At 57.1% G+C, this 26,638-nt stretch overlaps 1 protein-coding gene across 1 annotated transcript; it reads left to right on the top strand.

The window, feature by feature from the left end:
* Positions 1-1,048: 1,048 nt before the first annotated feature.
* LOC309415152 (talin-1-like) lies at positions 1,049-26,638 on the top strand (the record flags this gene model as incomplete). Its single annotated transcript, XM_082012592.1, is given in 53 exon segments — positions 1,049-1,178; positions 3,410-3,507; positions 3,732-3,861; positions 4,095-4,244; positions 4,559-4,701; positions 5,128-5,255; positions 6,166-6,250; positions 6,551-6,652; positions 6,968-7,123; positions 7,367-7,468; positions 7,675-7,751; positions 7,934-8,114; positions 8,651-8,725; positions 8,843-8,941; positions 9,132-9,182; positions 10,838-11,005; positions 11,271-11,556; positions 11,658-11,824; positions 12,195-12,209; positions 12,211-12,321; positions 12,663-12,776; positions 13,003-13,116; positions 13,279-13,413; positions 13,574-13,702; positions 13,813-13,915; positions 13,996-14,084; positions 14,088-14,204; positions 14,293-14,412; positions 14,571-14,768; positions 15,148-15,291; positions 15,596-15,757; positions 15,846-15,986; positions 16,241-16,422; positions 16,779-16,911; positions 17,034-17,135; positions 17,253-17,423; positions 17,614-17,973; positions 17,977-17,982; positions 18,107-18,226; positions 18,510-18,656; positions 19,599-19,739; positions 19,741-19,797; positions 20,108-20,224; positions 20,305-20,490; positions 20,607-20,714; positions 23,600-23,705; positions 23,847-23,971; positions 24,267-24,392; positions 24,526-24,588; positions 24,844-25,026; positions 25,751-25,850; positions 25,853-25,869; positions 26,507-26,638. Coding segments are annotated over 53 exon segments (6,702 nt in total).

The following is a 26,638-nucleotide window of genomic DNA, read 5'->3' as shown; positions in this document are numbered from 1 at the left end:
GGCAGGTAAACCCAAAGAAAAGCACTCACCCTACAAGCCACAGCAGGCAAGTGGACGGGGCTTATTTACAACCTCCTTTTGTTATTTCTTTTTGATCTGCTGTAAGAATATTGTAGTTCTAATTAGGTGTTAAACCTGGTGTTTCGGAGCCCTGTTGAGGGATGCTTGCTCTGAAGCTGAGCTATGCAATCCTTCAAGCTTGAAGCTGATCCTTCAAGCTGGACCCAGCTTGGGGCCCGTTTCAGATATTGTGGTGCGGCTCTCATGTGCCCCTGCAGCAAGAGCTGCAGCAGCTGGGTCCCTCATCCTCCTGCGCATCGCCCTGTGCATGGGCTCCCCTGCCCTGGGTTTGTGCAGCAGCTGCTGCCATAGACCTCAGTCTCCAAGCGCCAATGTGGTACTTGGCGTGAGTGGTACTTTCCACAGGTAGTTATTTTTAATGGGTGGGTTCGGTGCCTTGTGCCCTTATCTTGCCTCCCCAAGCAACTCCAGGCTTTTCCATCCCTCTGGGTTCCTCTGTGCTCAGGCTGCTGGCTCAGCACCATCTGCTGGTGACATGGGGGGCCCTGATAGCCGGGGCAGGGCCCCACCAGCTCCAGGTTTTCCTCTTGTGGCTTCTGTGTCACGGCAGGTTTAATTATAACCCCTTCCATCACACTCTCCCAGCTTATCTCACATGCTCCTGTGTGCTTGCTTCCTCCTTGCTGACAGCATCTCTGCTGAGTACCAGCCGCCGTCACTCCTGCAGGCGAGCAAAATAGGCTTTAGGACCTTGGGATGGGGAGACAAGGGCCCCAACGCTGGCCAGAGACCCCGGGGTCAGCATGGGGCTGGAAAGCAGGACCCCCTCGTGGGCTCACCAGTGTGGGGTGCAGCCCTTGCTTGCCACTAGAAACCAGGTCCCAGCTTTTGGGGAGCAGAGGTGCTGCTGGAGGAAGAGGAAGGACTGATGCGTGGGGTAGGGGACCTTGCGGGGACGGCAGTCAGAGCTAACCTGGCTGTCTCCTCCAGCAGGTGACACAGGAGTGGGGACAGCCAAACTGCCACCATGGTTGCCCTCTCACTGAAGATCAGCATTGGCAATGTGGTGAAGACAGTGCAGTTTGAGCCCTCCACCATGGTGTACAATGCCTGCTGGATGATCCACGAACGGGTGCCTGAGGCCCAGATGGGACAGCATAAGTTTCCGGTGGGGCTGCCTGCTGTGCTGCCGTGTCGGGGCCACCCCAGCTTGGCTCCTGGCATTTCACTGGCTTCCCTTTCCTCTCTTGTCCCAGTGCCTGTCTGGGTTTTCCCAGCAGTGGGGGGAGCAAGGTCCAAGTCCTTCTGCCCAGTTGAGGTGAGGGGCTGAGCTCCTCAGGCTCCCTCCTTGACAACCCAGAAAAAATTTGGGGGCTTGAAAGATAGGAAAACACATTTGGAAGTGAAATACTCATTGAGCTCTTTGAGCCTCCTGCCCTTTCTGTCTCTGCTCCTCTCTCCTACTTGCATTCATCACCACTAGCCAGGACTAGGTAGGTTTAAACAGTCACAGGGGTCATAGTGAGCATTAATAAACCATGTAAGTTAATTTTTCCTTTCTTGGGGAATATATAGTCCTCTGTCAGGTCTGTTTCCCCTGGCAGCTCTCTGCCAGACTCTGTGCTGGTGCTCCGTTACCTTGCTAAGCTTTTTCTGTTCTAATATCTCCCTGCTGCCACAAGGCTCAAAAGTAAGCTTATGGCACATGAACTCATGATGCGATTCACACCCACACAGATGTGGCCTGTCCCCAGCATGGATGGGGTGGGGCTGGAGTGCTGGGACATTGTCTTGGGGGCTCTTCTGGGTCCCTGCCATCTCTGAAAGTGGCTCTGCCGTGGAGGAGAGCCGTGCATGGGGCAGGCAGCAAACAGGAGGTCAGGAGTTGTGGGAAGAGGAGGGGGAGCGCAGTGACATCTGAGAGCTGTGAATTCCTCATGGATGAAAGGAAATGCCTTCTTGTGCAGTGCCCAGCTGGCCTGTGGGATCATGGCTTTTGGTTTTGGAGAGGGACTGAATGTTTATGTGGAAGTGGGACTGTAATGGTGTTGGAAAGAGCATTGCATTTCCTGCTTCTGGGTGTGAGCCAGCCTGCTTATACAAAAAAAAAAAAAAAAGGCAAGGGGAAAGCCTTAAAAGGAACTGCTTATTCCCAAGTTCCTTTTCAGTTGCTCACAGCTTTTCTTTTCCTATCAGTTCCTTGCAGCTTTTGTTTCTCTTTGCTCTCCTTACCCAATGGCTTGGGGGTCCCTTTTTGAGCTGCCCTGGTTTTTTGTGACCTTTGGACTGGGGGACCTTCAGTGTAGGTTTCCAGCCCTGCTCTTGCTCTGTCTCAGGAAGCACCTCTCCCTGCCCAAGCTATGGATCTGGGGCAAGCTGCTCACTTTTCAGCGCTTTAGAATTATCCTTTTAGAATTTACTTTGAAAATAGCTTGCTTTTTTTTTTTTTAATTTAAAAATAGAAAGGCAAACCTCAGTGATTTTTCTGCTCCCTGTTTAGTAGGATCCTAACAGCAGTGTTAGCCAGGCAGGAGCAGGGTGCCTCAGGAATTTGTCCCTCCCCTGCAGAGAGCTGCCAGGGAGATGACTCATTATAAACTTAGCAGCCAGCCAAGACAGCCTTTGGCATGGGGTTGTTGGAAAGGTGGAGAAGGACCTTTTCCAGAGCAAAGCCAGGTGTGGTCTTGGCCTCTTGCAGCAGGAAGATAGGGCCATCCCCGTGGGTCCAAGCCAGGGTGACACTGCCTGGGCATCAGCAGCAGCACTCTCACTGAGTACCCCAACCCCAAGGGAGCAGGATTTGGTGAACAGCACTTCTATACTTTCTCACCACTTGAGACCTTGTAAGCTTCAATCCCATCCTCCTTCAGCCTCCTCCCCAAACGGAGGTGTCCCAGCTCCTTTAGTCCCTCGTTCCAAGGCTCCATCGTTTAAGTTGCCCCTCTCTGTATCTTTTTAAGTTCCACTGTGTCCTTCTGGGGAAGTGCAGACCACACCACCACAGAGCACTCAAAGTGTGGATGCGCCTAGGTTTTATAGACCAGTTCCCAGCACCCCTCCTGGTGATGCCCAGCATTTTACTACCTTGCTTTGGCCACTGCTACACGTTGCACTAAAGATTTGAGAGAGCTGTCAACCGTGACTCCAAGCTCTTCCTTCAGTTGTGGTCAGTTCCAAGTTGGGCACTGCATAAGCATGCTTCAGATGATTTTTTCCGTAGGTAACTATATGGTAAAACATGTACCTTGAAGCTCGCTTGCCAGCTTTTTGCTGGGCTCCAGCGTGCACAGTACTGCTGTGCTTCGCGTGCTCTGCTGCAGGCACATCCCTGGGCGCAGGCTGGCATCTGCTCAGGATTACTCTGTCAGAGACTTTACCTGTTTTTCAGCCAATGATTTTGGGCTGTTCCTCTTGGATGAAGACACAAAGAAAGGGATCTGGCTGGAGACTGGGAAGGCTCTGGAATACTACATGCTTCGCAATGGGGTAAGCATCCATCCCACATCCTTCCAGCTGGTACCCACCTCAGCTCTGTGGTCAGATGTGCCCATGGTGGGGAAGTGCTCTGGTTCCCTGCCCTACTGCCTTGCATTGTGCCTGGATGTATCCCATGCCCCCCCCCCCTTGCACCGGGGAGATGGGAGCTGTCAGCATGGTGGCAGGATGTGGGCACCCTGCACCGGTGCCGCTGCTGGGAGCTGTGCTCACAGGACACCATGGAGTACAAGAAGAAGCAGCTGCCCCTGAAGATCTGCATGCTGGATGGGACAGTGAAAACAGTGATGGTGGATGACTCCAAAACAGTCATGGACATGCTCATGACAATCTGTGCCCAGATCGGTGAGAGGAGGGGGCAGCAGCAAGGGGGAGTGAAGGGAAGTGGGGAGAGATGGCAGCATCTGGTGGAGGGGTACCAGGGTACCGGCAGCAGCTCTGTGGCAGGTAGCCTGGCAGTGGGGATGTCTGAGGGGTGTGTGATGCTGGGGACAGGACACTACTCTGCACCCCTGTGTCGCTCCAGGCTCTGTATTTGGCAGTGATGTCGTGCAGAGCTCAATCCTCTGCTCCTACAGGCATCACCAACTATGATGAGTACTCACTTGTTCGGGAGATTATGGAAGAGAAGAAGGAGGAGGTTATCGGCACCCTCAAGAAGGACAAGACCCTGCTGCGAGATGAGAAGATGGAGAAGCTCAAGCAGAAGTTGCACACAGATGACGAGTGTATGTGCCTGCATGTGCTGGGGACAGGGTTAGCCTGTGCCAAAGGCAGCGGGAAGGAGAGCTGGTGGGCAGGGAGGGGAGCAGGGCCCTCCTGCAAGGGGAAGACCCAACGCAGAGGAGTGGAGAGGACTGTGACAAGGGGACATGTGGCCACGCTCCTTAGAGCCTCTCCTGTGTGGAGGCTCAGGGCAGAGGGGTGAAAGCCGGGATACGCCAAATGGACATCCATTTCTTGCTCCACATGAGCAGCCCCGGGGCCGGGACCAACCCTGCCTGGGTGTCTGTCCCTGCTCACACCCTGGCATTGCCTGCAGTGAATTGGCTGGACCATGGCTGGACCCTGCGTGAGCAAGGCATTGACAGCAACGAAATGCTGCTGCTGCGGCACAAGTTCTTCTACTCCGACCAGAATGTGGACTCACGAGATCCTGTGCAGCTCAATCTGCTCTATGTGCAGGTACAGCCCCCTGGAGCACCTCTCTCTGCTGCCCTGTGCCAGCCCCCTGTCAGGGCTGGTGGCTGAGAGTTTTGGCTGGGAGCCACCACAAGGGGCACTTCAGGATGCCCAGTTATCTCCTGGGAGAGATTTTCTGGGTAAGAGCCAATGCTGACAATTCCAACCCTGCCCTCTATGTACTCTAGAGCTCCCCAGGGGATCCTGTGTCTCCCCTGCCTGGGTAAGAACCATCCTGAAGTCCTGCTGCTGTTCCTCTCCCAGGCGTGGTGATGGTCCCTGTAGGGGACAGCCTGCCCCTAGATCCTCCTCTTTTTCATGGCCTCTTCTTTTCTGTCTGGAAAAATAGGTCCTGCCTGGTGTGGAGGGGAGTGGTGGCAGGGCTGCGTGGCTGCCCAGCCCACAGCGGTGTCTCTTCTTCCCACACAGGCTCGTGATGACATCTTTAATGGTTCCCACCCTGTCTCCTTTGACAAAGCCTGCAAGTTTGCCAGCTACCAGTGCCAGATCCAGTTCGGGCTGCACAACGAGCAGAAGCACAAGCTGGACTTTCTGGAGTGAGTGTCCCGGGGAGCCCGTGGGCTTGTCTGGGGAGCAGCCCCCCACAGGGGCACCACCAGGGAGGCAGAGTGGAGGACCAGGGCTGGCCCCTACCAGGGTGAAGCTCTTGGGCGAAGCTGCCCAGTGTTTGATGTTGGTCAGGCTCCACTCCTGAATCATTTCCTTGGTCTTCTCATCCACGCGCATCACGCACTCCTTGGTGATCCCCAGCAGCCATGGCACCAGCTTGTTCTTCCCCTTCATCTTCTCCTGCAGGCCGTGACAGAAGGGTTACGGGCTGCTCCTGGGATGAATCCGTCCGAGCAGAGGCCTTTAAGGCCTCCCTTGGCTACCAAACACCCCCAAAGCCACACTTTCAGGTGGTGACAGCCATGACATGGGGCTTGAAAATGAGAAAAAGCGTGAACCAAGAAGTGGGAAGGCAGCGCACAGGGAAGGCCAAGAAGGACAGGCAGTCCTTCTGCCTGGGTGGCTCGAGCAGCTCAGCAGCCCCTAGCACTGTGCCAGCACAGGGATGTGGACGTCTCTGGAGTGACCTCTCTCCTCCCTGCAACACAGTGCCCAAGTATGGAGGTCCATGCCAGCTGCAAGGGGTGTCAGCCCCCAGTCCTGCTCCCTCTGACACCTCCCTGGGACATGCAGCCAGCTCCCCTTCTGACGGGGGGACCTCAGCCTGCTGTACAGCCTCCTCTGATGCCGCATGAGGGGCTGCATCCTTAGTACCTCCACCCTGCTCTCAGCAGGGTGGCTCCTGGGGCAGCTTTTGTTACTGCAGCAACCTCTCCCACATCCTTCCTGCTCCCAAAAACTCCCAGCCTGTGCCCTGGCAGGGGTTTGTCTAAGGCTCTGGGTTGGGCCTCTTTGTAGGTGAAGACAGACGCTGACTTCAGGCTCTGCCACTAACAGCTGGCATGGCTGTCTCTTGGCAGACTTCAAGGATTTCCTGCCCAAGGAGTACATCAAGCAGAAAGGGGAGCACAAGATCTTCATGGTACGTGCAGGGGGTGGGGGTGGGGTGTTGTTTGGCTGCTTGTTCTTCCTTGCCAAAGGTTGAGGCTGATCTTGTTCCTGGAGGCAGCATGTAGTGGCTTGGCAGGTGAGAAATAAGAGCATGAAGCTGTAGGTGGGCAGACAAGGCAGCTCCTGAGGTCTCAGAGGGTCAGAGGGATGCTGTAGCAGGGGCAGGGGATGCCGGTGGGGTGGGGAGAGCCTGGAAAGGCAATGACAGGGTGATAGTGGCACAGCCAGGGGACTGTGGAGCTAGTGTGATGTTCATTCTTTGCTGTCGCAGGCCCACAAGAACTGTGGGAACATGAGCGAGATCGAGGCCAAAGTTTGCTACGTGAAACTTGCCCATTCCCTCAAGACCTATGGGGTCTCCTTCCTGGTCAAGGTAGAGCAGTGGCTCCCCTGGCCAAAGTTTCCCTTCTCCAGCATCTCTCTGTTGTTGAGCTGCTACCCATCAACCCATGTTGCTCCAGTTTTCCTTGTGTCCCCACTATCTGCCTGTCCTTCTTGGCCTTCCCTGTGCGCTGCCTTCCCACTTCTTGGTTCACGCTTTTTCTCATTTTCAAGCCCCATGTCATGGTTGTCACCACCTGAAAGTGTGGCTTTGGGGGTGTTTGGTAGCCAAGGGAGGCCTTAAAGGCCTCTGCTCGGATGGATTCATCCCAGGAGCAGCCCGTAACCCTTCTGTCACGGCCTGCAGGAGAAGATGAAGGGGAAGAACAAGCTGGTGCCATGGCTGCTGGGGATCACCAAGGAGTGCGTGATGCGCGTGGATGAGAAGACCAAGGAAATGATTCAGGAGTGGAGCCTGACCAACATCAAACACTGGGCAGCTTCGCCCAAGAGCTTCACCCTGGTAGGGGCCAGCCCTGGTCCTCCACTCTGCCTCCCTGGTGGTGCCCCTGTGGGGGGCTGCTCTCATGCCAACCCCTTTCTTGGGTATTGCCCTGCGATGTGACAACCTTGCCCTCCTCCGGTGCCTCTCCCAGCCCCGGCTTCTGTTTTGGAGGTTGACACTGGGCGCTTAGCACATATCAGAGGGGCTCAGGATAGCTGCCGGCGCCCTGTTCCAGTGCTACCCTGTGCCATGCCATTGCAGGATTTTGGAGATTACCAAGATGGTTACTACTCGGTGCAGACAATGGAGGGGGAGCAGATTGCCCAGCTGATTGCTGGCTACATCGACATCATCCTGAAAAAGGTGAGGATGTGCTGGGAAGGGCAGCTGGGCACCGATAACAGTCTCCTCTCGAGAGAAGGGTGCAGGGTGCCCCTTCTAGCTGTCTTCAGACAGCTGTTGGCACATGGCGCTGCTGGGGGGACCCCTGGTATGGTGCCTGGGCTGTGGGAGGAGGAGGAGGCTGGGAGGTGTGTGCTAGCTGATCTATTTTCTCTTTCCCTCTGCAGAAAAAGAGCAAAGACCACTTTGGACTGGAGGGGGATGAGTCATCCACCATGCTGGAAGACTCCATGTCTCCAAAGAACTCAGTCCTCTAGAAGCAAGTTAGCTGCCAATCAGGAGTTGAATGGAGAGCGGGCTCTAGCCAAGCTTGCAGCACAGCATGTCTGGAGGAAGAACTGCCAGTCCTTCGGCAGCAACATTCCCAGAGAGCCTGGGTGCCGGGGCCACGGGCATCCCTTGACCTGGTATTTCTCCCTGTTTCAGGTTGACTGTCTTGCAACAGCAGTTTAACCATGTAGGCAAAGTGGAACTGGGCTCAGTGGCTCTGCCAGCCATCATGCGGACAGGGGCTGGAGGTCCAGAAAGCTTCCAGGTGGGCACGATGCTGCAGGCTCAACTGCAAATCACCAGTGGCCAGATGCACCAAGGGCACATGCCTCCCCTGGTAAGCTCTCCCCATGCCCACTATAGGGCACAGACTCTGAGTGGTGCCCGTCAGGCTTGCGTAGACCTGTCTGGGTCTGTTGTCAGGTGTTTGCTTGCCATGAAGAGCAGGGGCTCTGTGCCACTGGTTTTGTGCACTTGCTGGCCTGTCTGAGCTGGCATCCTCCTGCAAACTTGAGCTCCATCCTGGTGTTTTCCCCTGGCTGGCAGCCCCAGCCTCTCCTTCAGGTTATGCCACCCCAAGCTGCTGTGCCCAGCCAGCCCCACCAGTGCCATGGTTTGCAGCAGAGTCCTGCGCCTGGTGTTGGTTCCCCCCCCGCATCCTTCTCTGCAGCCGGAGAAAAATTTAAAAAGGTTCCTCTTCATCTACCCCCTAAGAGCTGCCTAACTGCGGGACTCACTCATACCCACCCTGGGCAGACGCTTTGCAGCAAGCTGGGACATTTCCCATAGGGAGATGTAGAGGGGATACCCTCCTTTTTGCTGGGTGCACCCCCTTTTTGCAGAGGCGCTTGCCTAGAGCACTGTCATCAACAGCTTCTGCAGGCAGCCAAGAACCTGGCGAGTGCTGTCTCGGACCTGCTGAAAATGGCGCAGCCTGCCAGTGCTGAGGTGGGGGGCAGGAGGGGCCTTGGGGCCGAGAGGCAGGTAGAAGCCAAGGGAAACCATTAGGAGAGTTTTTAGGGCTTGTTCATGAGCCTGGTGTTGCTTTTTCTTTGTTCCTCGCAGCCTCACCAGAACCTCCTGCAGACTGCTGGCCTCATGGGCCAGACCAGCAGGGAGCTGCTGCAACAGATTGGGGAGAGTGATACCAACCCTCAGTTCCAGGTGAGTGCACCCAGGGACGCCTGCTCCCTAAACCATCAGCCTTTGCACAGGACCAGCAGGAGGGCTTCAGGCCAAAGCTTGACCAGGTGCATGGCGGTGACTTTGCTGAGAGAAGGGACAGGCCATTGCCCATCTCCGGCCCTAGAGCCGCTGTGATATAACACCTCTTATCTTGTGGATTCCCATGTAGATCCCAGAAAGCCAGCATGCTTGGATCCTGCCTGCCTCTGACCCAAAGATAGTAAAAGGGGGCTGTAGGCATGGCTTGATGGTCCCTGCCCTCTCTGATGTGAGGAGTGCTCCTCTGGGGACTGAACTCTTTGGAGAAGGACTCTTGTCAAAAATCTGCTTTTCTGGTGGTCAGTTCTCAGAAGTCCACGCACTTGGGTCGCCACTCAGGTGAGCGCTGCCCCAGGAACCCTCCCTTGTAGCCACCTCGGCTCCTGCCTGCCACCCCCTGCCCGTTGGTCGGGAGCTGCCTGCCTGCCCCCATCAGGGAACTGTGAACTGGGGTGGCTGGAGCCTCGTGGGATGGGTTTTTTTGGTGGTTTTTGTTTTTGGTTGTTTTTGGGGTTTTTTTGGCTGAGCTGGCTTCCAGCTGGCCTGTTTTCCCACGACTGCTGCTTCCAGCACAAGGAAGGTAGCACACCATGCTGGGGAGGAGGGATCCAGCTGTAGTATAGACCAAAACAGACTCCAGAAAGGAGGAGTTTCCATTCACCGCAGCTACATGGCCTCAACATGAGTGGAAAAGCCTGGACAGAGAGCCAAGGGGAGCAGAAAAGCTAGCGCCCGGGTAGGGGGTCATGCATGGCCAGGCAGCAGTGTCAGGACAGGGCAGCCCCAAGGGGCAGATTTAGGACATGGAAGACAATTTGCACACGTGGGGTGCTCTGCCCTGCAGCTGCTAGACCTGAGTGTATCTACTTCCCTCCCTGGGCTCCTCTGGTGGGGTGACTGCTTCCTTGCCACAGTCGGATGATGCAGTCTGCGAATTCTAGAGCTGGGTGCATGTGCTCTCCAGCCTCTCCTCCTGTCTGGAAGGGTGATGGTTTGCAATGGGAGTAGTCTTGGCTTGCAGAAGGTGAGGGGATGCTGTGACATTTTTGACTTGGAGGCCAGAGGCTTAGCTGTTGCAGGGTGCAGGGCAACTCACTGCAGGTCTGGGTCTGGTGCCCAGAGGGAAAGCAGTTTGCCATGTGCTGGTCACTGCCTATTGCATGCTGGCAGGGTGGCCCCATGCCTTCCCTGCCACCCCTGGGGGAGAGGAAGCTGGTTGCTGTGTCATACCTCTCCTTTAGCCCTGGGAATGACAGCAGAGATGTAGCCTGTTGCTAAAGAGCTAGAAAATAGCTGGTATGCCTGCAGTACAGATGACCAGTGTGGGCAGCAGCTCCTGCTCACCTCTTGCTGGTGGGGTGAGCCCATGGGCAGGCAGTACCATGGGATGGCACTGGATGCTGCTCACACGTGGATGTGCCCATGGCTGGCTTGTGCCTGCTGTTTGGCCAGAGCCCAGTGTGGGGTGTGAAGCTGGGCAGTGCTGGCAGGTTGTCACTGTGGTACAGTCAGGGACTTGGTGCGGATTGTTGCCTGGGGAGTGGGCGGTGAACAGGTGTTGGGGTGATGCTGAGTGTTGCCCGAGCTGCTCTGGGCGGTGGTCGTGGTAGCATCCTGGTGCAAAGAGGTGCTGTGGTGCAGGCTGCGGCTCGAAGCCAGGTTACAACCTCACTGCCGGCTGTCGCACGTGGTAGGGATAGGTTCAGGGTGTTGCCAGCCACTTCCAGATGTTCGGTGCTGCTGGTGCTGGGTTGGAGTGGATGAAAGCCCCCCCTCCCCGCTGCTGGTGCTCTCACTGCTGCTCCCACACTGACCCTCTCAGTTCCCCCCCCCCAGGACATGCTCATGCAGCTGGCAAAGGTGGTGGCCAGTGCCACTGAAGCACTGGTGCTCAAAGCTAAGAATCTGTCACAGAAAATGGAGGACTTGGAGCTGCAAACGCAGGTGATCATTGCTGCCACCCAGTGTGCCCTCTCCACCTTCCAGCTGGTGGCCTTCACCAAGGTAAGCAGCATTAACCCTTGCTTTGGCATGGCTGCAAGCATCACCTGGGTGGTGTCAGCTCTAGCCAGTGGGGTTGTAGGTGTGCCAGGACCACATGTCCTCAGGTGGGATGTTAGGGGTCTGGCACCAGAAGCATGGGCTGCATCAGGCATTTGCCACCCCCGAATCCTCTTTGGAGGAGAAGAAGTTGGGGACAGTTGTCCCTGCACAGCTCCTACAAGGAGCACATCACACATGCTGCCCAGCGTTTCCTCCTCTCCTCTAGGTAGTGGCTCCCACAATCAGCTCCCCGGTCTGCCAGGAGCAGCTGATCGAGGCTGGCAAGCTGGTGGCCAAGTCAGCGGAGGGCTGTGTGGAGGCCTCCAAGGCGGCCACCAGTGATGACCAGCTCCTGAAGCAGGCAGCCACAGCTGTCACCCAGGGCCTGAATGACCTGCTGCAGCATATCAAGCAGCACGCCACAGGTGGGCAGCCCATCGGGCGCTATGACCAGGCCACTGACACAATCCTCAACGTCACCGAGAACATATTCAACTCCATGGGTGGTGCAGGTGAGAGCGGCTGATGACACCCAAGATAGAGCACGATGGGTGGGGAGGTATCGGGAAGCCCGTGGGACTTGCTAACGGGCCACCCTTCCTTTCTTTCCCAGGGGAAATGGTGTGTCAGGCTCGTATTCTGGCACAGGCCACCTCTGACCTTGTCAACGCCATCAAAGCTGATGCAGAGGGAGAGACCAACCTGGAGAACTTGCGCAAGCTGCTGAGCGCGGCCAAGATTCTGGCTGACGCCACCACCAAGATGGTGGAGTCTGCGAAGGTTTGTGGCGTGCAGGAGGATGGGCGCTGGCTCTGGCCCCCGTCCGATGCCATTGGCTCAGTGCTGTGGAGGGCACAAGCAGCCTCTGGGTTGGGGAGCAGTTCCCGGAGTAAGGTCCTGCACTGAGACAAGGACCTGTGCAATGGAGTGAGGCTCCTTCTGAAGCTGTAGGTGGTAGCAGAGGAGCTGTTAGCTCTCCTGCTGTTGAGCTCTCTGGGAGAGACTTTGGGCATATTTCCCCCACACAGTAAGCAGCTGGACTGCCTGGGGGGTGTTCCCCAGCATCAGGCTGGAGCACAGCTGCTGCTGTCAGGAGGATAAGGGACCCAGTGGCCCCTGCAAGGTGTGATGGGTTTCCTGCTTTCTCCAGGGAGCCGCAGCCCACCCCGGACAGTGAGGAGCAGCAGCAGCGGCTACGTGAGGCGATGGAGGGGCTCCACATGGCAACCAATGATGCAGCCCAGTACGCCATCAAGAAGCTTGCACACAAGCTGGAGGTGGGATGCTGGGCAAAGGGCTGTGGAGGGCGAGCAGGCATGGTCAGTGAACGAGACCTGGCTAGGAGACCCCCATGTCCCTGAGCTTTCTGGAAGGATAAAGTCCTTTTCGTGTACAATGTCCATGCTGCATCCCGTAGAGACCTCCACACTGCTCCCTTCCCTTGTGTGCACTGTGTTGCTTTGGGATGCTGGGCATCAAGGGTGCTGGGGATGCTCCATTGTTGCAGGTGGAGACACAAGAGGAGAAGCTTAGGGCGAGCTGGGCCCCGGTGCATGGCAGGGAGGCTCTGGGGTAGGTTGCCCCACCACCGGTACTAACCCGTGCCTTCCCCTGCCAGTACATAGTCAAGCAAGCTGCCGCCTCTGCCACCCAGACCATCGCTGCCACGCAGCATGCTGCGTCCTCCAACAAGAATCCTGCTGCGCAGCAGCAGCTGGTACAGAGCTGCAAGGTAAGGGCCCAGGCCAGATCCTGGCATCTCCTGCACCACCTGTCCCTGTTCCTTCCCCCATCAGCTGTGCCAGGGCTCCATGCTCGACCTCAGTGGGCAGGCAGACCTTGGGGTCCTTGTGTGGCTCCCCTGGGAGCCGGTCTTCCGGTCACTGGTCCCAGACTAGATTCATGGGAGTGCTGTCTCCTCCCAGCTGAGCCTCTCTAGTGACCCTCCTCTCTGGCGGGTGGTGGCAGAGCAGATCCCAATGCTGGTGCAGGGTGTGCGAGGAAGCCGATCCCAGCTGGACAGCCCCAGCACCCAGCTGGCTCTCATTGCTGCCAACCAGAACTTCCTGCAGGTAGCCATGCTGCCCAGAGCCTCCTGCACTGGCTCCGGCACGGGTGTTACAGCTTTCATATCGTGCTTGGCCCTCCTAAGATACTGGGAAACCTACTGCACATGGGCAGCAGAGAGATGTGTGTTTGTCCCCTTCTCACGGCTTTGTCTTTTGGCCCGGCAGCCCGGTGGGAAGATGGTAGCTGCAGCCAAGGCCACTGTCCCCACGATCATGGACCAAGCCTCCGTGATGCAGCTCAGCCAGTGTGCCAAGAACTTGGCTGTGGCTCTGGCCGAGCTCTGCACGGCCACCCAGAAGGTGAGAGGCTGGGTCCTGTCATGTGGCAGAACCCCAGCTACGCAGAGCAGGATGGGGACAGTGTGGCAATAGGGACAGCCTGGTGGCAGGTCACGGTCTCTGCTGTGGCAGGGTGGGCTCGGCGGTTGCCCCACTCACCTTCCCTTCTGCCCCATCACAGGCTCAGGAGGTGTACGGACCCCTGGAAATAGACTCCACACCGGGTCTCGTGCAGAGCCTGGAGAGGGACTTGCAGGAAGCTAAGGCAGCTGCCCGCGACAGCAAGCTCAAGCCTCTGCCAGGAGAGATGGTGAGAGCATGGGGAAGGGTGATGTGGGATGGGTGCTGGGGCAGTGGAGCCACTGGGGTGGAGGCTGGAGGTGCAGCCCACCAGCATGTCCCCACTCATCCCACTCACAGATGGAGAAGTGTGCCCAGGACCTGGGGAACAGCACAAGAGCAGTCAGCTCTGCCATTGCTCACCTCCTGGGAGAGGTGGCCCAGGGCAACAAGAACTACACAGGTACTGGCCTCCGCACAAGGGCTGGGAGAGGGGAGGGGGCTGTGCTGGCAGTGACTGACCTCTCCCCCCCCACCCCCCAGGGATTGCTGCCCAAGAGGTGGCCCAGGCCCTGCACTTGCTCAGCCAGGCTGTCCATGGTGTGGCAGCCAGCACCCCCAACCCACAAGCATAGAGTGCCATGCTGGAGTGTGCCGGCGACATCATGGATAAAGCCAACAACCTCACTGAGGAGGCATGGAAAGCGGTGGCCAAGCCCAGTGACCCAGAGAGCCAGCAGTGCCTGGCCCAGGTGGGGGGAGCCCTGGTGCACCCCGCCAGCCCATGGGAAGTGCATGGGGCTGGCTGGGGGATGGTGACTGCTCTTTGTTTCTCCGCAGGTGGCCAAGGCGGTGTCACAGGCCTTGAGCCGCTGCATCACTTGTCTGCCAGGACAGCGGGACGTGGATGCTGCCATCTGCATGGTGGGAGAGGCCAGCAAGAGGCTGCTCGTGGATTCAGTGAACTGAGCTGGGGAAGGGGAGGAAGCCTTGTAGGGATGCAAACCAGTCCATCTGCACTGGGTTCCTCTCTAGCGTGTCCCCAAGCAGGTGCCAGATCTTCATCCTCCATCTCCATCCTCTTTGCTGCCTCTCCTAACCCCTCTCCCTGCCTCCAGTTCTTTCCCAGCACCAAGAGCTTCCAGGAGGCACAGAGTCAGCTGAACCGGGCGGCCGCAGGGCTCAACCAGTCTGCCAACGAGTTAGTGCAGGCATCACGTGGCACCCCTCAAGACCTGGCCGTGTTCTCTGGCAAATTTGGGCAGGACTTCAATGAGTTCCTGCAGGCAGGAGTGGAAATGGCCAGCCAGTCCCCGGTGAGAGCAAATGCCTGTTGGGGGATCCTGGGTACGGTGAGAGGTTTGGAAGGCAGCTGACCACAGGCCAGGCAGGGTGGCCAAGCAGTGGTGGTTAGGGTGGCTGTGGCCAATGCAGCCGGTGAGATGGGGGTCTGGGGCTGTGCAAAACCACAGCAGCAGGGTTCAGCGAGCATTGCTGCCATATCCTTGCTGGTGGTGGATGAATTGGATGAAGGGAACCGGCTCAGCTTGGAAACTACTGGAGAAGACCCAGGGTTGGTGTGGAGCTTGGAAACCTGTTGCAGGTAACGGTCCTACTAGCCTCCTCCCCAGCCCATGCTTGCTCTGAGACTCTCCACTACATGCGAGCTCTCAACTACCTTTCTCATGCTCCCAGGCTGCCTATCTTGTGGGGGTCTCAGACCCCAACAGCCAGGCTGGACAGCAGGGCTTGGTAGACCCCGCTCAGTTTGCCAGAGCTAACCAAGCCGTCCAGATGGACTGCCAGAACCTGGTGAACCCTGCCTGCACCCAGTCTCAGGTGAGCATGAGGTGGGGCACCATTACAGGCATTTTCTTGCACGAAAGGGAGTGTGAGGCTAGTGGGAAGAACTGTGTCCCAAGAGTTGGCCAAAATTATGGGTAGTGTCTCATCAGGCCTCATCAGCTGTACTGGGAACTAGCTGGCAACAGTAACAGTCCAGATGGGGGGCTGTATGGGCATGCAGGACCTTGATGATCCTTCTTGGGTCCCAAGAGGGACCTCCACAGTCACTGGTACCCCATGTGGGGCTGGCGGGAAGGGAGATGTGGTGGGTCCTGCCTCACCCTGCTCTTCCCTGCAGGTGCTGTCATCAGCTACCATTGTAGTGAAGCACACCTTGGCCCTGTGCAACACATGCTGCTTGGCCTCCTCCCGCACTGCCCACCCTGTGGTCAAGCGCCAGTTTGTCCAGTCAGCCAAGGAGGTGGCCAACAGCACGGCCAACCTGGTGAAGACCATCAAGGTGCGGTCTCCCTGCTGGGATGCCATGGTGGGGATGGGATTTGGGGCGTGGTGGGGGCTGGATAACTACCTTGGTCTCTTCATGCCAGGCCTTGGATGGTGCGTTCAACAAGGAGAACCGGGAACAGTGCCACGCTGCTACCGCCCCTCTCATAGAGGCCATGGATAACCTGACGGCCTTTGCCTCCAACCTGGAGTTTGCATCCATTCCTGCCCAGACCAGCCTGGAGGTAGGATGCTGCAGGGGCAGGGAAAGGATGGCCCAGCTGTGACAGGGGCTGCTGAAGGGTGGGGGGGAGTTGTGCCTCCCCCTGAGCTTGGGGTGGGGCCCCAGTGTGGGGCTGGAGCTTGGGGGGGGGGGGTGTGGCAGCAAGCCTTGGGCTTCGAGGGGCTGCTCTGGGGTGAGGGTCATGGGAGAGGGAGGGGGTAACTTTCCACATGCAGTCCCTTGTGTGCGTCACCAGCCCATCGTCTGCCCGTGCAGGGGCGCAGAGCCATGGAGCCCATCGTCTCTTCAGCCAAGACCATGCTGGAGAGCTCTGCTGGCCTCATCCAGACTGCCTGCACTCTGGCTGTCAACCCCAAGGACCCGCCACAGTGGTCGGTGCTGGCCAGCCACTCTCGCACCATCTCAGACTCCATCAAGAAGCTTATCACCAACATGAGGTGAGGCAAGTCCTGCCCACTTGGCCATGGCCCTGTCCCCACTGGTGGGCACCCCCACTCAGGCTTACTCCAAGTGAGCATCCCCAGGGACATTTTGGCTCATCTTCTCCTCGGCTGCTGCCAGGGGGGGAGGCAAGGGATGGGATGGAAGATGCCATCCCTCATCCTGTACGGGAGCTGCTCTTCCAGCCCTGGCACAGGTTGATGAGGATGCGTGCCAGTGTGCCTGGGCTCTGACACTGGGTTGCCCCTGGCACAGGAGAAGGGGTCCTGCCCCTTGCCAGCACCAGCTGAGACCAGGGGCAAAGGGATGGCATAGCACCTGCCAGTGCTGGGCTGATCCATCTGTCACACAGGGACAAAGCTCCAGGACAGTGGGAGTGTGATGAGGCCATTGAGGTGTTGAATAAATGCATGCGGGAGGTGGACCAGATCTCCCTCGCTGCCATCAGCCAGCAGCTGGCCCCCCGAGAAGATGTCTCCCAGGAGGTGGGTTAGGGACACGCTGCTGCAAGCTCAGCTGGGGCGGGTGTCCTTCTCCCTGGCTCCCAGCAGTGCACGGTGACCCTGGCCCCACTGCAGCCTCACACGACACCCTCTCTTTGCAACAGGCTTTGCACAACCAGATGATCACGGCTGTTCAGGAGATCAGCAACCTGATCAAGCCTGTAGCCAGCGCGGCACGGGCCGAGGCCTTGCAGCTGGGTTGCAAAGTAATGCAGGGATGGGGAGCTGCTGACAAGGTGCTCAGTGCATATGGAGGAGCTTGTGGCAGGAGGAAAGGCATGAGGCAGCTGGGTCTGGAAGCTGCTGACGTTGCTCTTCCCTAGGTGTCCCAGATGGCTCAGAACTTTGAGCCACTCCTTATAGCAGCTATCAGCACCGCCTCCAAAACACCCAACCACCAGCAGCAGATGAATCTCTTGGACCAGACCAAAACGCTGTCTGAGTCTGCCCTGCAGATGCTGTATATGGCCAAGGAAGCTGGTGGGAACCTGAAGGTGAGCAGTAGGGGCATGTGTTGACAGTGTGCTCACCTTCACCCATGGGTGCTGCATGAGAGGCTCGTCTGTGTGCCGCACACATGTATGCCAGATACAGAAACCTGGCCGGGGCTGCTGTAAGTGTGCAGCATCCCTGGTGGGAGGGGAGCTGCTGCCTGCTTTCCCTCACTCTGGCTCATCCTTGCAGCAAGCTGCCCACACCCAGGAGGCTCTGGAGGAGGCCATGCAGATGATGAAGGAAGCGGTAGAGGACCTGACCACCACCCTGAACGAGTCAGCCAGCTCTGTGGGTGTCGTGGGGGGCATGGTGGACTTCATCACCCAGGCCATCAACCAGATGAGAGGAGTGCGGAGAGGACCCGGCCCAGGCTTGGGGGTAGAGGAGAGTCAGTCAAACCCTACAAGGTCTCTGGGCTGGAGCTGGAGCCAGACTCTCCTGATGGTCTCTTGCAGCTGGATGAGGGGGCCGATGGGTGAGCCAGAGGGGACCTTTGTGGACTACCAGACCACGATGGTAAAGGCAGCCAAGGCCATCGCAGTGACTGTGTAAGAGATGGTGAGTGCAAGCAAGCCTGTCGACACAGAAAGCGGTGCCTGCCACCCAGGCAGGGCAACCACCCTCCTTGCTTGCCCGTCCCAGCATAGGGTCCCTCCACCTCCTGCTCTTCTTCCATCGGCAGGTCACCAAATCCACCACCAACCCAGATAAGCTGGGCATACTGGCCAACCAGCTCACCAATGACTACAGGCAGCTGGCGCAAGAGGCCAAGCCGGCTGCACTCACTGCCAAGAACGAGGAGGTGTGAGTGTGGGGTGTACCATGGGGCAGAGCAGGATCTGCTGGGGCATGAGAGCAGAGGACGGGGGCACTCGAACTTCCTGTCGGAGCTGGGGGCAGGCAGCATTCAGACCTCCCTTGCAACACAGTGTGGAAATGCAGAGCAAAGCCATGTTTTCTTTTTCCTCCTGAGTTGGGAGGATTGGGAGAGGAGCTGGATGGGGGTGGCTGGTGTTTCACAGCGGGTATCATGGATGTGAGGCTTAGTTCTCTGCTGGTGCTCTCACACACGTGTTCCCCTCCAGATCGGCTCCCACATCAAGTGCCAGGTGCAGGAGCTGGGTCATGGCTGTGCTGCCCTGGTTACTAAGGCTGGAGCCCTGCAGTGCAGCCCCAGCGATGCCTATACCAAGAAGGAGCTGATAGAGAGTGTGTGCAAGGTTTCTGAGAAGGTGAGCAGCCCAGGGAGAGGTGCAATGGCATGGCAAGGTTGGAGGGATGCTGGATCAAGCCATGTGCCCTTGGAGCCACCGTGATGGGTTCTCCCCTGGTCCTGTTGGACTTTGGTGCTCTCAGCTATGCTTGACCTGGCCTGATTCAGCTGATGAGGTGGAGGATGGATCTCCCTCTCCAGGCACTTGTAACAGCAGCTGGTGCTATGATGGGTGAGTGCAACATCCAGGTGCTGCCTGCTGACATGCCGATGATGTCCTGCCAGGGAAGACTAATCTGCACACTGATGGCAGCCCAAGGCCCTCCAAATCAGCTCTTGTAGTGGCGGGTGTAGCATTTGCTACATCTCTAGCCAGCCTGCAGCTCATGCTGGGTGGTCGATCTCTCCTTTTGCTGGCATGGTGGAAAGCATCCTGTCTATCAGTCAATCTAAAGAGCACGCTTCTGAATAATAGACAAAAATGTGTCTAAAAAACTCTAGTTTGATAAGGGTAGAGCAGCAATGCTTTTAAGCAAGGTTACAAAAGCAAAACAAACACTTGTTCATAGTGCCTGGCACATGTCTGCACACTCAGCCTCCTGTAGGTCCTTCCTTTCCAAGATTGCTTTCCATCAGGAAATATTTTCTTCTATGAGTGCTTGCCCAAGTAAAGAAATTGAGTTGAGCAGTTAAAGAAGGAATGAGCTGCAATGTTCTGATGCCCATCATGCAAACCTTATTCATTTGGAAACTAGCAGAGTCCAATATCTCCTGGACCCCCAAACATGATAGGTACAAGGTAAAAATATGGAAGCTAAGAAGGGGTGTCCAGACCACATGATTCCTGATTCCCCTCCTTGGTGTGAAGTGGCTCCATCCTGGGGAGATGTTGGAGGAGGTGTGCAGTGGGGGTTGCCTGAACCTGCCCTGCTCCCCCAGTCACCCTGCTCGTACCCTGCAGGTGTCTCACGTGCTGGCAGCCCTGCAGGCTGGGAACTGTGGGACACAAGCCTGCATCACAGCAGCCAGCACTGTCTCTGGCATCATTGCTGACCTCGACACCACCATCATGTTTGCCATGGCAGGAACCCTCAATCGGGAGGGTTCCTGGCAAAGCTGGGGATGACCCTGCTGTCTACCAGCTGAAGAACTCTAACAAGGTCTGAGCTGGACATGATGGAAAGGAGGGGATAGGGCAGGGGGGCTGGAGAAAGAGCAGGGGGGGCTTCTCTGCCTGCCTGGGGGCAGGAGGACAACTGGGGGTCAGTCAGGGCAAGGGGGGGAGGAAGGGGCACATAAAAGGTGGAGCACAACAGGCAGAGGAGGCATTGATGGGAGAACAAGATGAGGTGGTGTGAGTGGAGTATGGAGACGGAGCAGTTTTGGACCAAACCATGAGGGAGGGGCAGGTGCTGGCAGCAGCTCAGAGTTTGTGTGGGGTTTCACCTAGTGCTCTTCTCCCTTCCACAGGTGATGGTGACAAACATCACTTCCTTGCTGAAGATGGTGAAGGCTGTTGAGGACAAGGCCACGAAGGGGACGCGGGCACTGGAGGCCACGATAGAGCACATACGCCAAGAGCTGGCAGTGAGTAAAGCCGCAGCGGTGTGGCTGCCGTCCTGCCCACCAGCTGCCCCCACGCCTCACCACTGCATCTCACCTTGCAGGTCTTCTCCTCCCCCATGCTTCCCACTAAGGTCTCCACACCAGAGGACTTCATCCGTATGACAAAAGGCATCATGAAGGCCACAGCCAAAGCGGTGGCCGCTAGCAACTCGTGTGGACAGGAGGATGTCATCGCCATGGCGAACCTGAGCCGCTGTGCCATCACAGATACGCTGCGTGCCTGCAAGGTATGGCAGGGGTCAGTGGGGGCCATAGGTCTAGCATGGGTTTGTGGGGGGCAGTGTGCATCTTGCAGGGGAGGTGCCTGGATGTGAATCAGGGTTTTCTGTCTCTGGGTTTCAAGGAGGCTACCTACCACCCAGAGACAAGTGGGGACATGCTGCAGCGGGCGCTGTGCTTTGGCAAGGAGTGCACTGATGGCTACCTGGAGCTGCTGGAGCATGTGCTGGTGGTGAGTGTCCCCGCCCTGGCTCCCAGGATGTGCAGAGGCTGCCTGTGGATGCCAGGGTGCTCCCCAAATCCCCAAGGTTCTCTGAGCTCTGCACCTCCTCCCACTGAGGCTTTTGCATGGCCCCCTTCACTGCTTGTGCTGGCACAGCATGTGGCCAAGCCCCTGCCATGGAAGCAGATGTCAGAGAGATGAACAGGCTCTGAAGAAAGGTATTTGGCTAACAACAAATGGAGATTAACTGGCTGTAAACAGGTGGAGGCTGGAAATTTGACAATACAGGAGCAAAATTCTGAAGCAGCTTCCAGTGAGAGTGGTGGGAGTAAGAAACTTCAGCCAGTGGGAGAGGGGCAGTGCCTGCGATGGCAGAGGTAATGACTACAAGCACCAGCTGCACCCTTTTGATCCAGTCTTCCTCTAGCTTAGTCCTGCTGAGGACTTCAGCTGGCTGCTTTAATTAACTGTCCTACAAGATGAGTGTAGTTTACAAGAAGCAAATTAAGACCGCATTAACCAAGAGAGTGGTAGAAAGGATCCAGTGAGGTGGTCCTAGCAGTTTGCATTCTTGGCGAGATCGCAAAGGTGGAATTGAGGGTGCTGGAGGGATGCACAAACCCACATCCATGGAGCTGTGAGAGCCCTTGAACCAGGGTCAGGACAAAGATTGAGGGCAAGTCAGCTCTGCAGCAGGGTTTCACTAAGCTGGTTAGAAGGGCTTGGTAAGAGTGTGCCATTCAGGTTCACCAGAAAAGGCCCCTTTAGGCAGAGGGAAACCAGTGCTGGCAGCACAAAGAGGAGGTGGGCAGGAATCAATGGCTAGAAATTGAAGCTGGGCAGAGGGGAGGTCAAAGGATGATTTTATCCAAAGGAGGTAACCACTGGGGTACAGTTCCAAGAGGAGCAGTGAGTTTTCCATCCTCTGCATCCAGATCAAATGTCTGTCTGGAAGATGCTTTAGCCACACGTAAGTTATCGCAGCCAAGGCTGTAGTGCTAAGGAAAAACTCTCTGGATGACCTGTTGTTAACAGATGATTGGGCTAATGACTTACTGTGGCAGTGTCCAAGGTCAGCCTACTTGCAGGAATATGCTATTCTGTATTTTGGGTGTAACCATCCAGCTGTCGTGTGGCGTCTCTTGAATATCGTACGTGTGGTACATCCCCTGAAACATTCACTGGAGGTGCATCTTAGTAAGCTCATAGCTTCCAGGCTGCCTTCAGCTCCCGATAGAGATCATTCAGCAGTTTTAAGCATGTCGTCAGAGCAGACAGCAGACTTAATAATGTGGCATTTTGTCTGGATGCGCTTATGAGGGCAAACAGTCTGTTGCTGTGTGCCATCAGCTCGGGGACTCTGAGCCACGTGCAGCTCTAGTGACTTTGCTGGGATGGCCCCACGCAAGGGAATCCAGAATAAAGTCATGACCCCCCCCAGCCTCTGCAGCACTCTGGTCTGCAAAGGCAGGAATGAAGCATGTAGGGTCACATTTATCAAGAGGGCAGCAGGTTCCTGGAAAGCCATGAGCAGGAAGGATGTAGGGGAATGGGAAGGGAGATGGTAGATGCAATGCTGCCTCGCTCCTTGGCAGCAGCAAGACCATTGCTGTATGCTGGGTTCCCATGGGAACCAGTGCCTCGCACGGAACGTGAACAAGCATGGTTAGGGTTTGGGAAAGGGGGTTATTTGACTCGGGATAGAAAACATGGCTCCTGGCAGAAAAGTGTGAAAGCCTGCATATTTCCCTGCATAATACCACGGGGACTTGGTATTTGGTAACAATAGGTCTCTCTTCGAAAACAGAGAGATTTGGTGGATGAAAACTGTAGTGAAACAATTCAGGGTGGGGAGAAATAAGGTGCAAAGGGGGGCAAGGAGAGTGGCTCTGTAGCTGCTCTGGGTTGTAGGTGGTTCCTCCAGGCACCCTGGCTCCCCTGGCCCTGCTGAGGCTGAAGTATGAGCTAATGCTGGCAGCACAGCTCCCCACCTGGGGTCTCTGGTCTTTCATTCCCACCTCTCAGCTGCCGTTTACCCCCCACCAGAGAGCACCCACCTTTCTGTGCTCCCCATCCCCAGTGCCCATGTTTCCCAGCTGGGGCGTTTGCTGCTGTCTTCTCTCTCTTCTCCCACTCTCCCTGTCAGCTGGTAAGGCAACATTGGGGTGCCTTTTGATGTCTAACCTCAGCATGAGCCTTGCTCATGGCGTGTCTGCGTGCTCAGCCCAGCACTGGGGTGGCACTTGCATGTGTCCATAAGGACCCTGGGGTCCATGTGTGCGCATGTGTACTCACACCCACTCTAGTTGATGTGGTGGCTGCTGCCTGTGCAGTGCAAGTCGGGCCAGCAGTGAGTTCTGCTTGTGCATATGGACCCTGTGTGTGTGCACATGCATGTGCCGTGGTATGTGCATGTCTGCCCCCCTGCCCCGGTGAAGGACCCCTGTCGCTCTGCCTGACACCTTGTGCTGGTAGGGCCAGTCCTCCTGGGCTGGGACATGGCTCTAGGGTCCCCCCCTTGCCCAGCTTGTGTTTGTAGACAAACCTCCAAAATGGGGACAGTGAGAGGGGAATGCTTCTGGAGCTTGAAATACTGAGGGGGGGGATAAATCCTGGAGGGTGTAGCCACTGAGTGTAGGAAGGCTTGTGCTGAGGGACTTGTGTCGAGGGACTTGTGTCTGCGAGATGTCCCAGAAGCTGTGGACACTCATCCCATCCTCGGGCAGGAGGAGATCTGCCAGGGTCACTCAAGAAAGCATCACAGACAATGCCCAATACATGCACACGTGCAGTGGGGCTGGGGAATCCCACTCTCCTTCCCTGGGGAGCGCTCCCTGAACAGGCCAGTGGGGCCCCCTCTTTTCCAGGTGCTTACCTCTGCTCCTTCCCCACAGATCCTGCAGAAGCCAACTCATGAGCTGAAGCAGCAGTTGGCAGGCTACTCCAAGCATGCGGCCAGCTCCGTCATCAAGTTCATTCAGGCAGCTGAGGCCATGAAAGGTAAGGAAAGGTCCTGTTCAAGGGGGCAGGGCTAAAGACTGAGATTAGGGTGAAGGGCTCAGCAGCTGCCAGAGGAGGTAGGACAAGTCAGAAATGAAGTTGCACACAGGTTTAACCTGCCTCGCTTCCTGTTTTTTCTAGGGATCAAGTGGGTTGACCCAGAAGACCCCACCGTCATTGCTGAGAATGAGCTGCTGGGGGCAACAGCTGCCATTGAGGCTGCAGCCAAGAAGCTGGAGCAGCTGAAACCAAAGGCTGAGCCCAAGGTGTAGTGGTGCTGAGCCCCGTGCTCAGCTTGGTGTGGGCTGGTGCTTTCCTGCCTGGGCCTCAGCCAGATGTGAAGAGTCATGCGTAGGAAGCCCCATCCAACAGCCAGTCTCTCTTCCTGCACTCCTGCTGCCTCCCACATCCCTGGCTGGACCTTCCTTGGGCAGCCCACACCCTCCTGTACCCCATGGCCTTTAATCCAGCTCTATATGTGCCCCTTGCAGCCATCTTCCTGCTCTGCCCTATCTGTCCCAGTGCCCCTGCCTGGGACTTAGGCCCTGCTTTTGCCCACAGCAAGCAGATGAGAGCCTGAACTTCGAGGAGCAGATCCTGGAAGCTGCCAAATCCATTGCTGCAGCCACAAGTGCCCTGGTGAATACAGCCTCAGTGGCCCAGCAAGAATTAGTGGCTCAAGGAAAGGTAAGGCTGGAAGGGGGAAAGAAAATCTAGGGTTGTGGTGGGCTCTCCCTTCTCCTGGGGCTGCTTGCAGCACTCGAGCCCTGGGGCAAGGGGTATGTGGGGCAGTGAGCTTCACTCCTCTCCTGCCTCACAGGTGGGTGCCATCCCTGCCAATGCAGTGGATGATGGACAGTGGTCCCAGGGACTTATTTCAGCTGTGAGTATCAAGGTATACCCATGGGATGGAGGGGGACCATCCTCTTGTCTCCTGCTGCAAAGATGAGGATACTCTGCCTTTGCACTTCTCTATGGAAGAAGCAGCCTCGCTTCTTGTTCTCTCTCCCACCAGCTGAGACATGGCATGGAAGCTGGTCATCCCTATCCCATGTCCCACAACCTCTTTGGGGCTGGTCCGGGCATATCCTCTCTGGGGGAGGCTCCAGCATCCCCCCAACAGCCTCTCTCACTGCAGGCATGCATGGTGGCTGCTGCCACCAACAACCTGTGTGAAGCTGCCAATGCAGTGGTGCAGGGCCATGCCAGTGAGGAGAAGCTCATCTTGTCAGCCAAGCAGGTGGCTGCCTCCACAGCACAGCTCCTGGTGGCCTGCAAGGTGAAGGCTGACCATGACTCAGCAGCCATGAAGCAGCTCCAGGTGAGTCCCAGGCTGCCCTCCAGCCCCAGCTGCCTCCTCCCAGCTGCTTGAGAGGTGGGTGGGAGTGGGGTGAAGACACATGGGACTTCAGGATGGGGGCCTCCACAGCAGAGGTGTCTCCCTAAGGCTCACACTCCCTGCCTGTGTGTATCAGTGGGGAGCTTGTTGGGGTGCAGGCTCCAGGTAGCTTGGACTTTACTGCTACTGCATGCCCAAGTGTACATGTGATTCTGGGCTGCTGAGTCCAGGGGCATTCAGGGCTGATGAACTGGCACAGAAACATCTGAAATGTGTACACTGGATCCCTGGCGCTCAAGAGGTTAATGTTTGGGGTTCATGTTTTGCAACACTCAATCCTCAGAGGCCATGGCACACAAGAGGTTAATGCCCATGTGTTGAGGGGTTAACATGGGGTTCTAGTGCTGGTCTCTCAGGGCGAAGGGCTGGGGAGTGTCAGTGGGGCTGCCCCCCAGTCCCTGCCCCACAGCTCAGATGGGAGCCAGAGCCCAGCTGGGAGCAGCAGTGCCTGAAATGGTCATGAGTGGGTGGTAGCAGTGCTGCAGCGATCCATGTAAAGGAATCCCTGCCTGCAGCTCCCAGCATGCCCGGCTGCCTCTCCTGCCTGCCAGCCTGGCCTGGGACAGGGGTTCCTTCATACACTCAGGTGGCAGTTGTGCCCTGGGACTGGGACTTATGCTGCTGCTCCCCCTCTTCCCTGCTGCAGGCTGCCGGCAATGTGGTGAAGAGAGCATCAGACAATCTGGTGAAGGCAGCACAGAAGGTAGCTGCATTCCAGGGCCATGACGAGATGGTGGTGGTGAAGGAATTGGAGGAATTGCACAAGTGAGGAGTGGGGCTGTTCTCATGGAGCAGGGGTGGCTCTGGCTGCCACCACAGCCTGTGTGCGCCTGTCTCAGGAGCATGTCCTACCACCCACTGGCACAGGGCACGTCACTGGAGAGCCTCAAAAAAATGGTGTGGGTGCACCCATCCCACCCAGCACCAATTAAACATGGTGGCTTCACCCTTGTTCTGACACGAGTAGCCGTGGGCACAGATGGTGACTGTGCATGCTCCCAGGAGCGTAATGCCCTGGCTTCTCCTTGGCGTGGTGCCTGCACCATCCCAGTGTCCGGGACACACATGAAGAGCAGAGTATTTGGTAAGGGGTGAGAGCTGCCTGGTACGGGCTGTCACAGGTTCCAGCGTTGCCTCCTGGCCACAGGCTTGCAGCCGAGACCATTCACAGAGTGTGTGGGGCTGAGCCCCGGGAGCTCTGCTGCTCCCCATTATCTCCAGAGGACTGCAGTCCCACCGTAGGGACAGTAGCCCTCATGCCCGGGGCATCCCAGCCTAGGGAGGCTGTGGCTGTGATGGCGGGGGGGCAGCCTGAGAGCCTGGCATTGCTGCAGTGGAGGCTCTGGCCATCGCCAATGGAGGCAGTTGTGATCCTGGGGTGCTCACCATGCTCTCCCAGCAGATCATCGCTGCCCAAGAGGAAATGCTGCGCAAGGAGCGGGAGCTGGAGGAGGCACAGAAGAAACTGGCCATGATCCGACAGCAGCAGTACAAGTTTCTGCCCTCGGAGCTGGAGGATGAGGAGCAGAACTGA

The sequence above is a fragment of the Phaethon aethereus genome, assembly GCF_964289735.1.
Source record: "Phaethon aethereus genome assembly, chromosome: W".
Classification (NCBI taxonomy): Eukaryota; Metazoa; Chordata; class Aves; order Phaethontiformes; family Phaethontidae; genus Phaethon; species Phaethon aethereus.
Note: the sequence above shows the minus strand (reverse complement) of the source record. Positions and strands in the feature narration are given on the sequence as shown.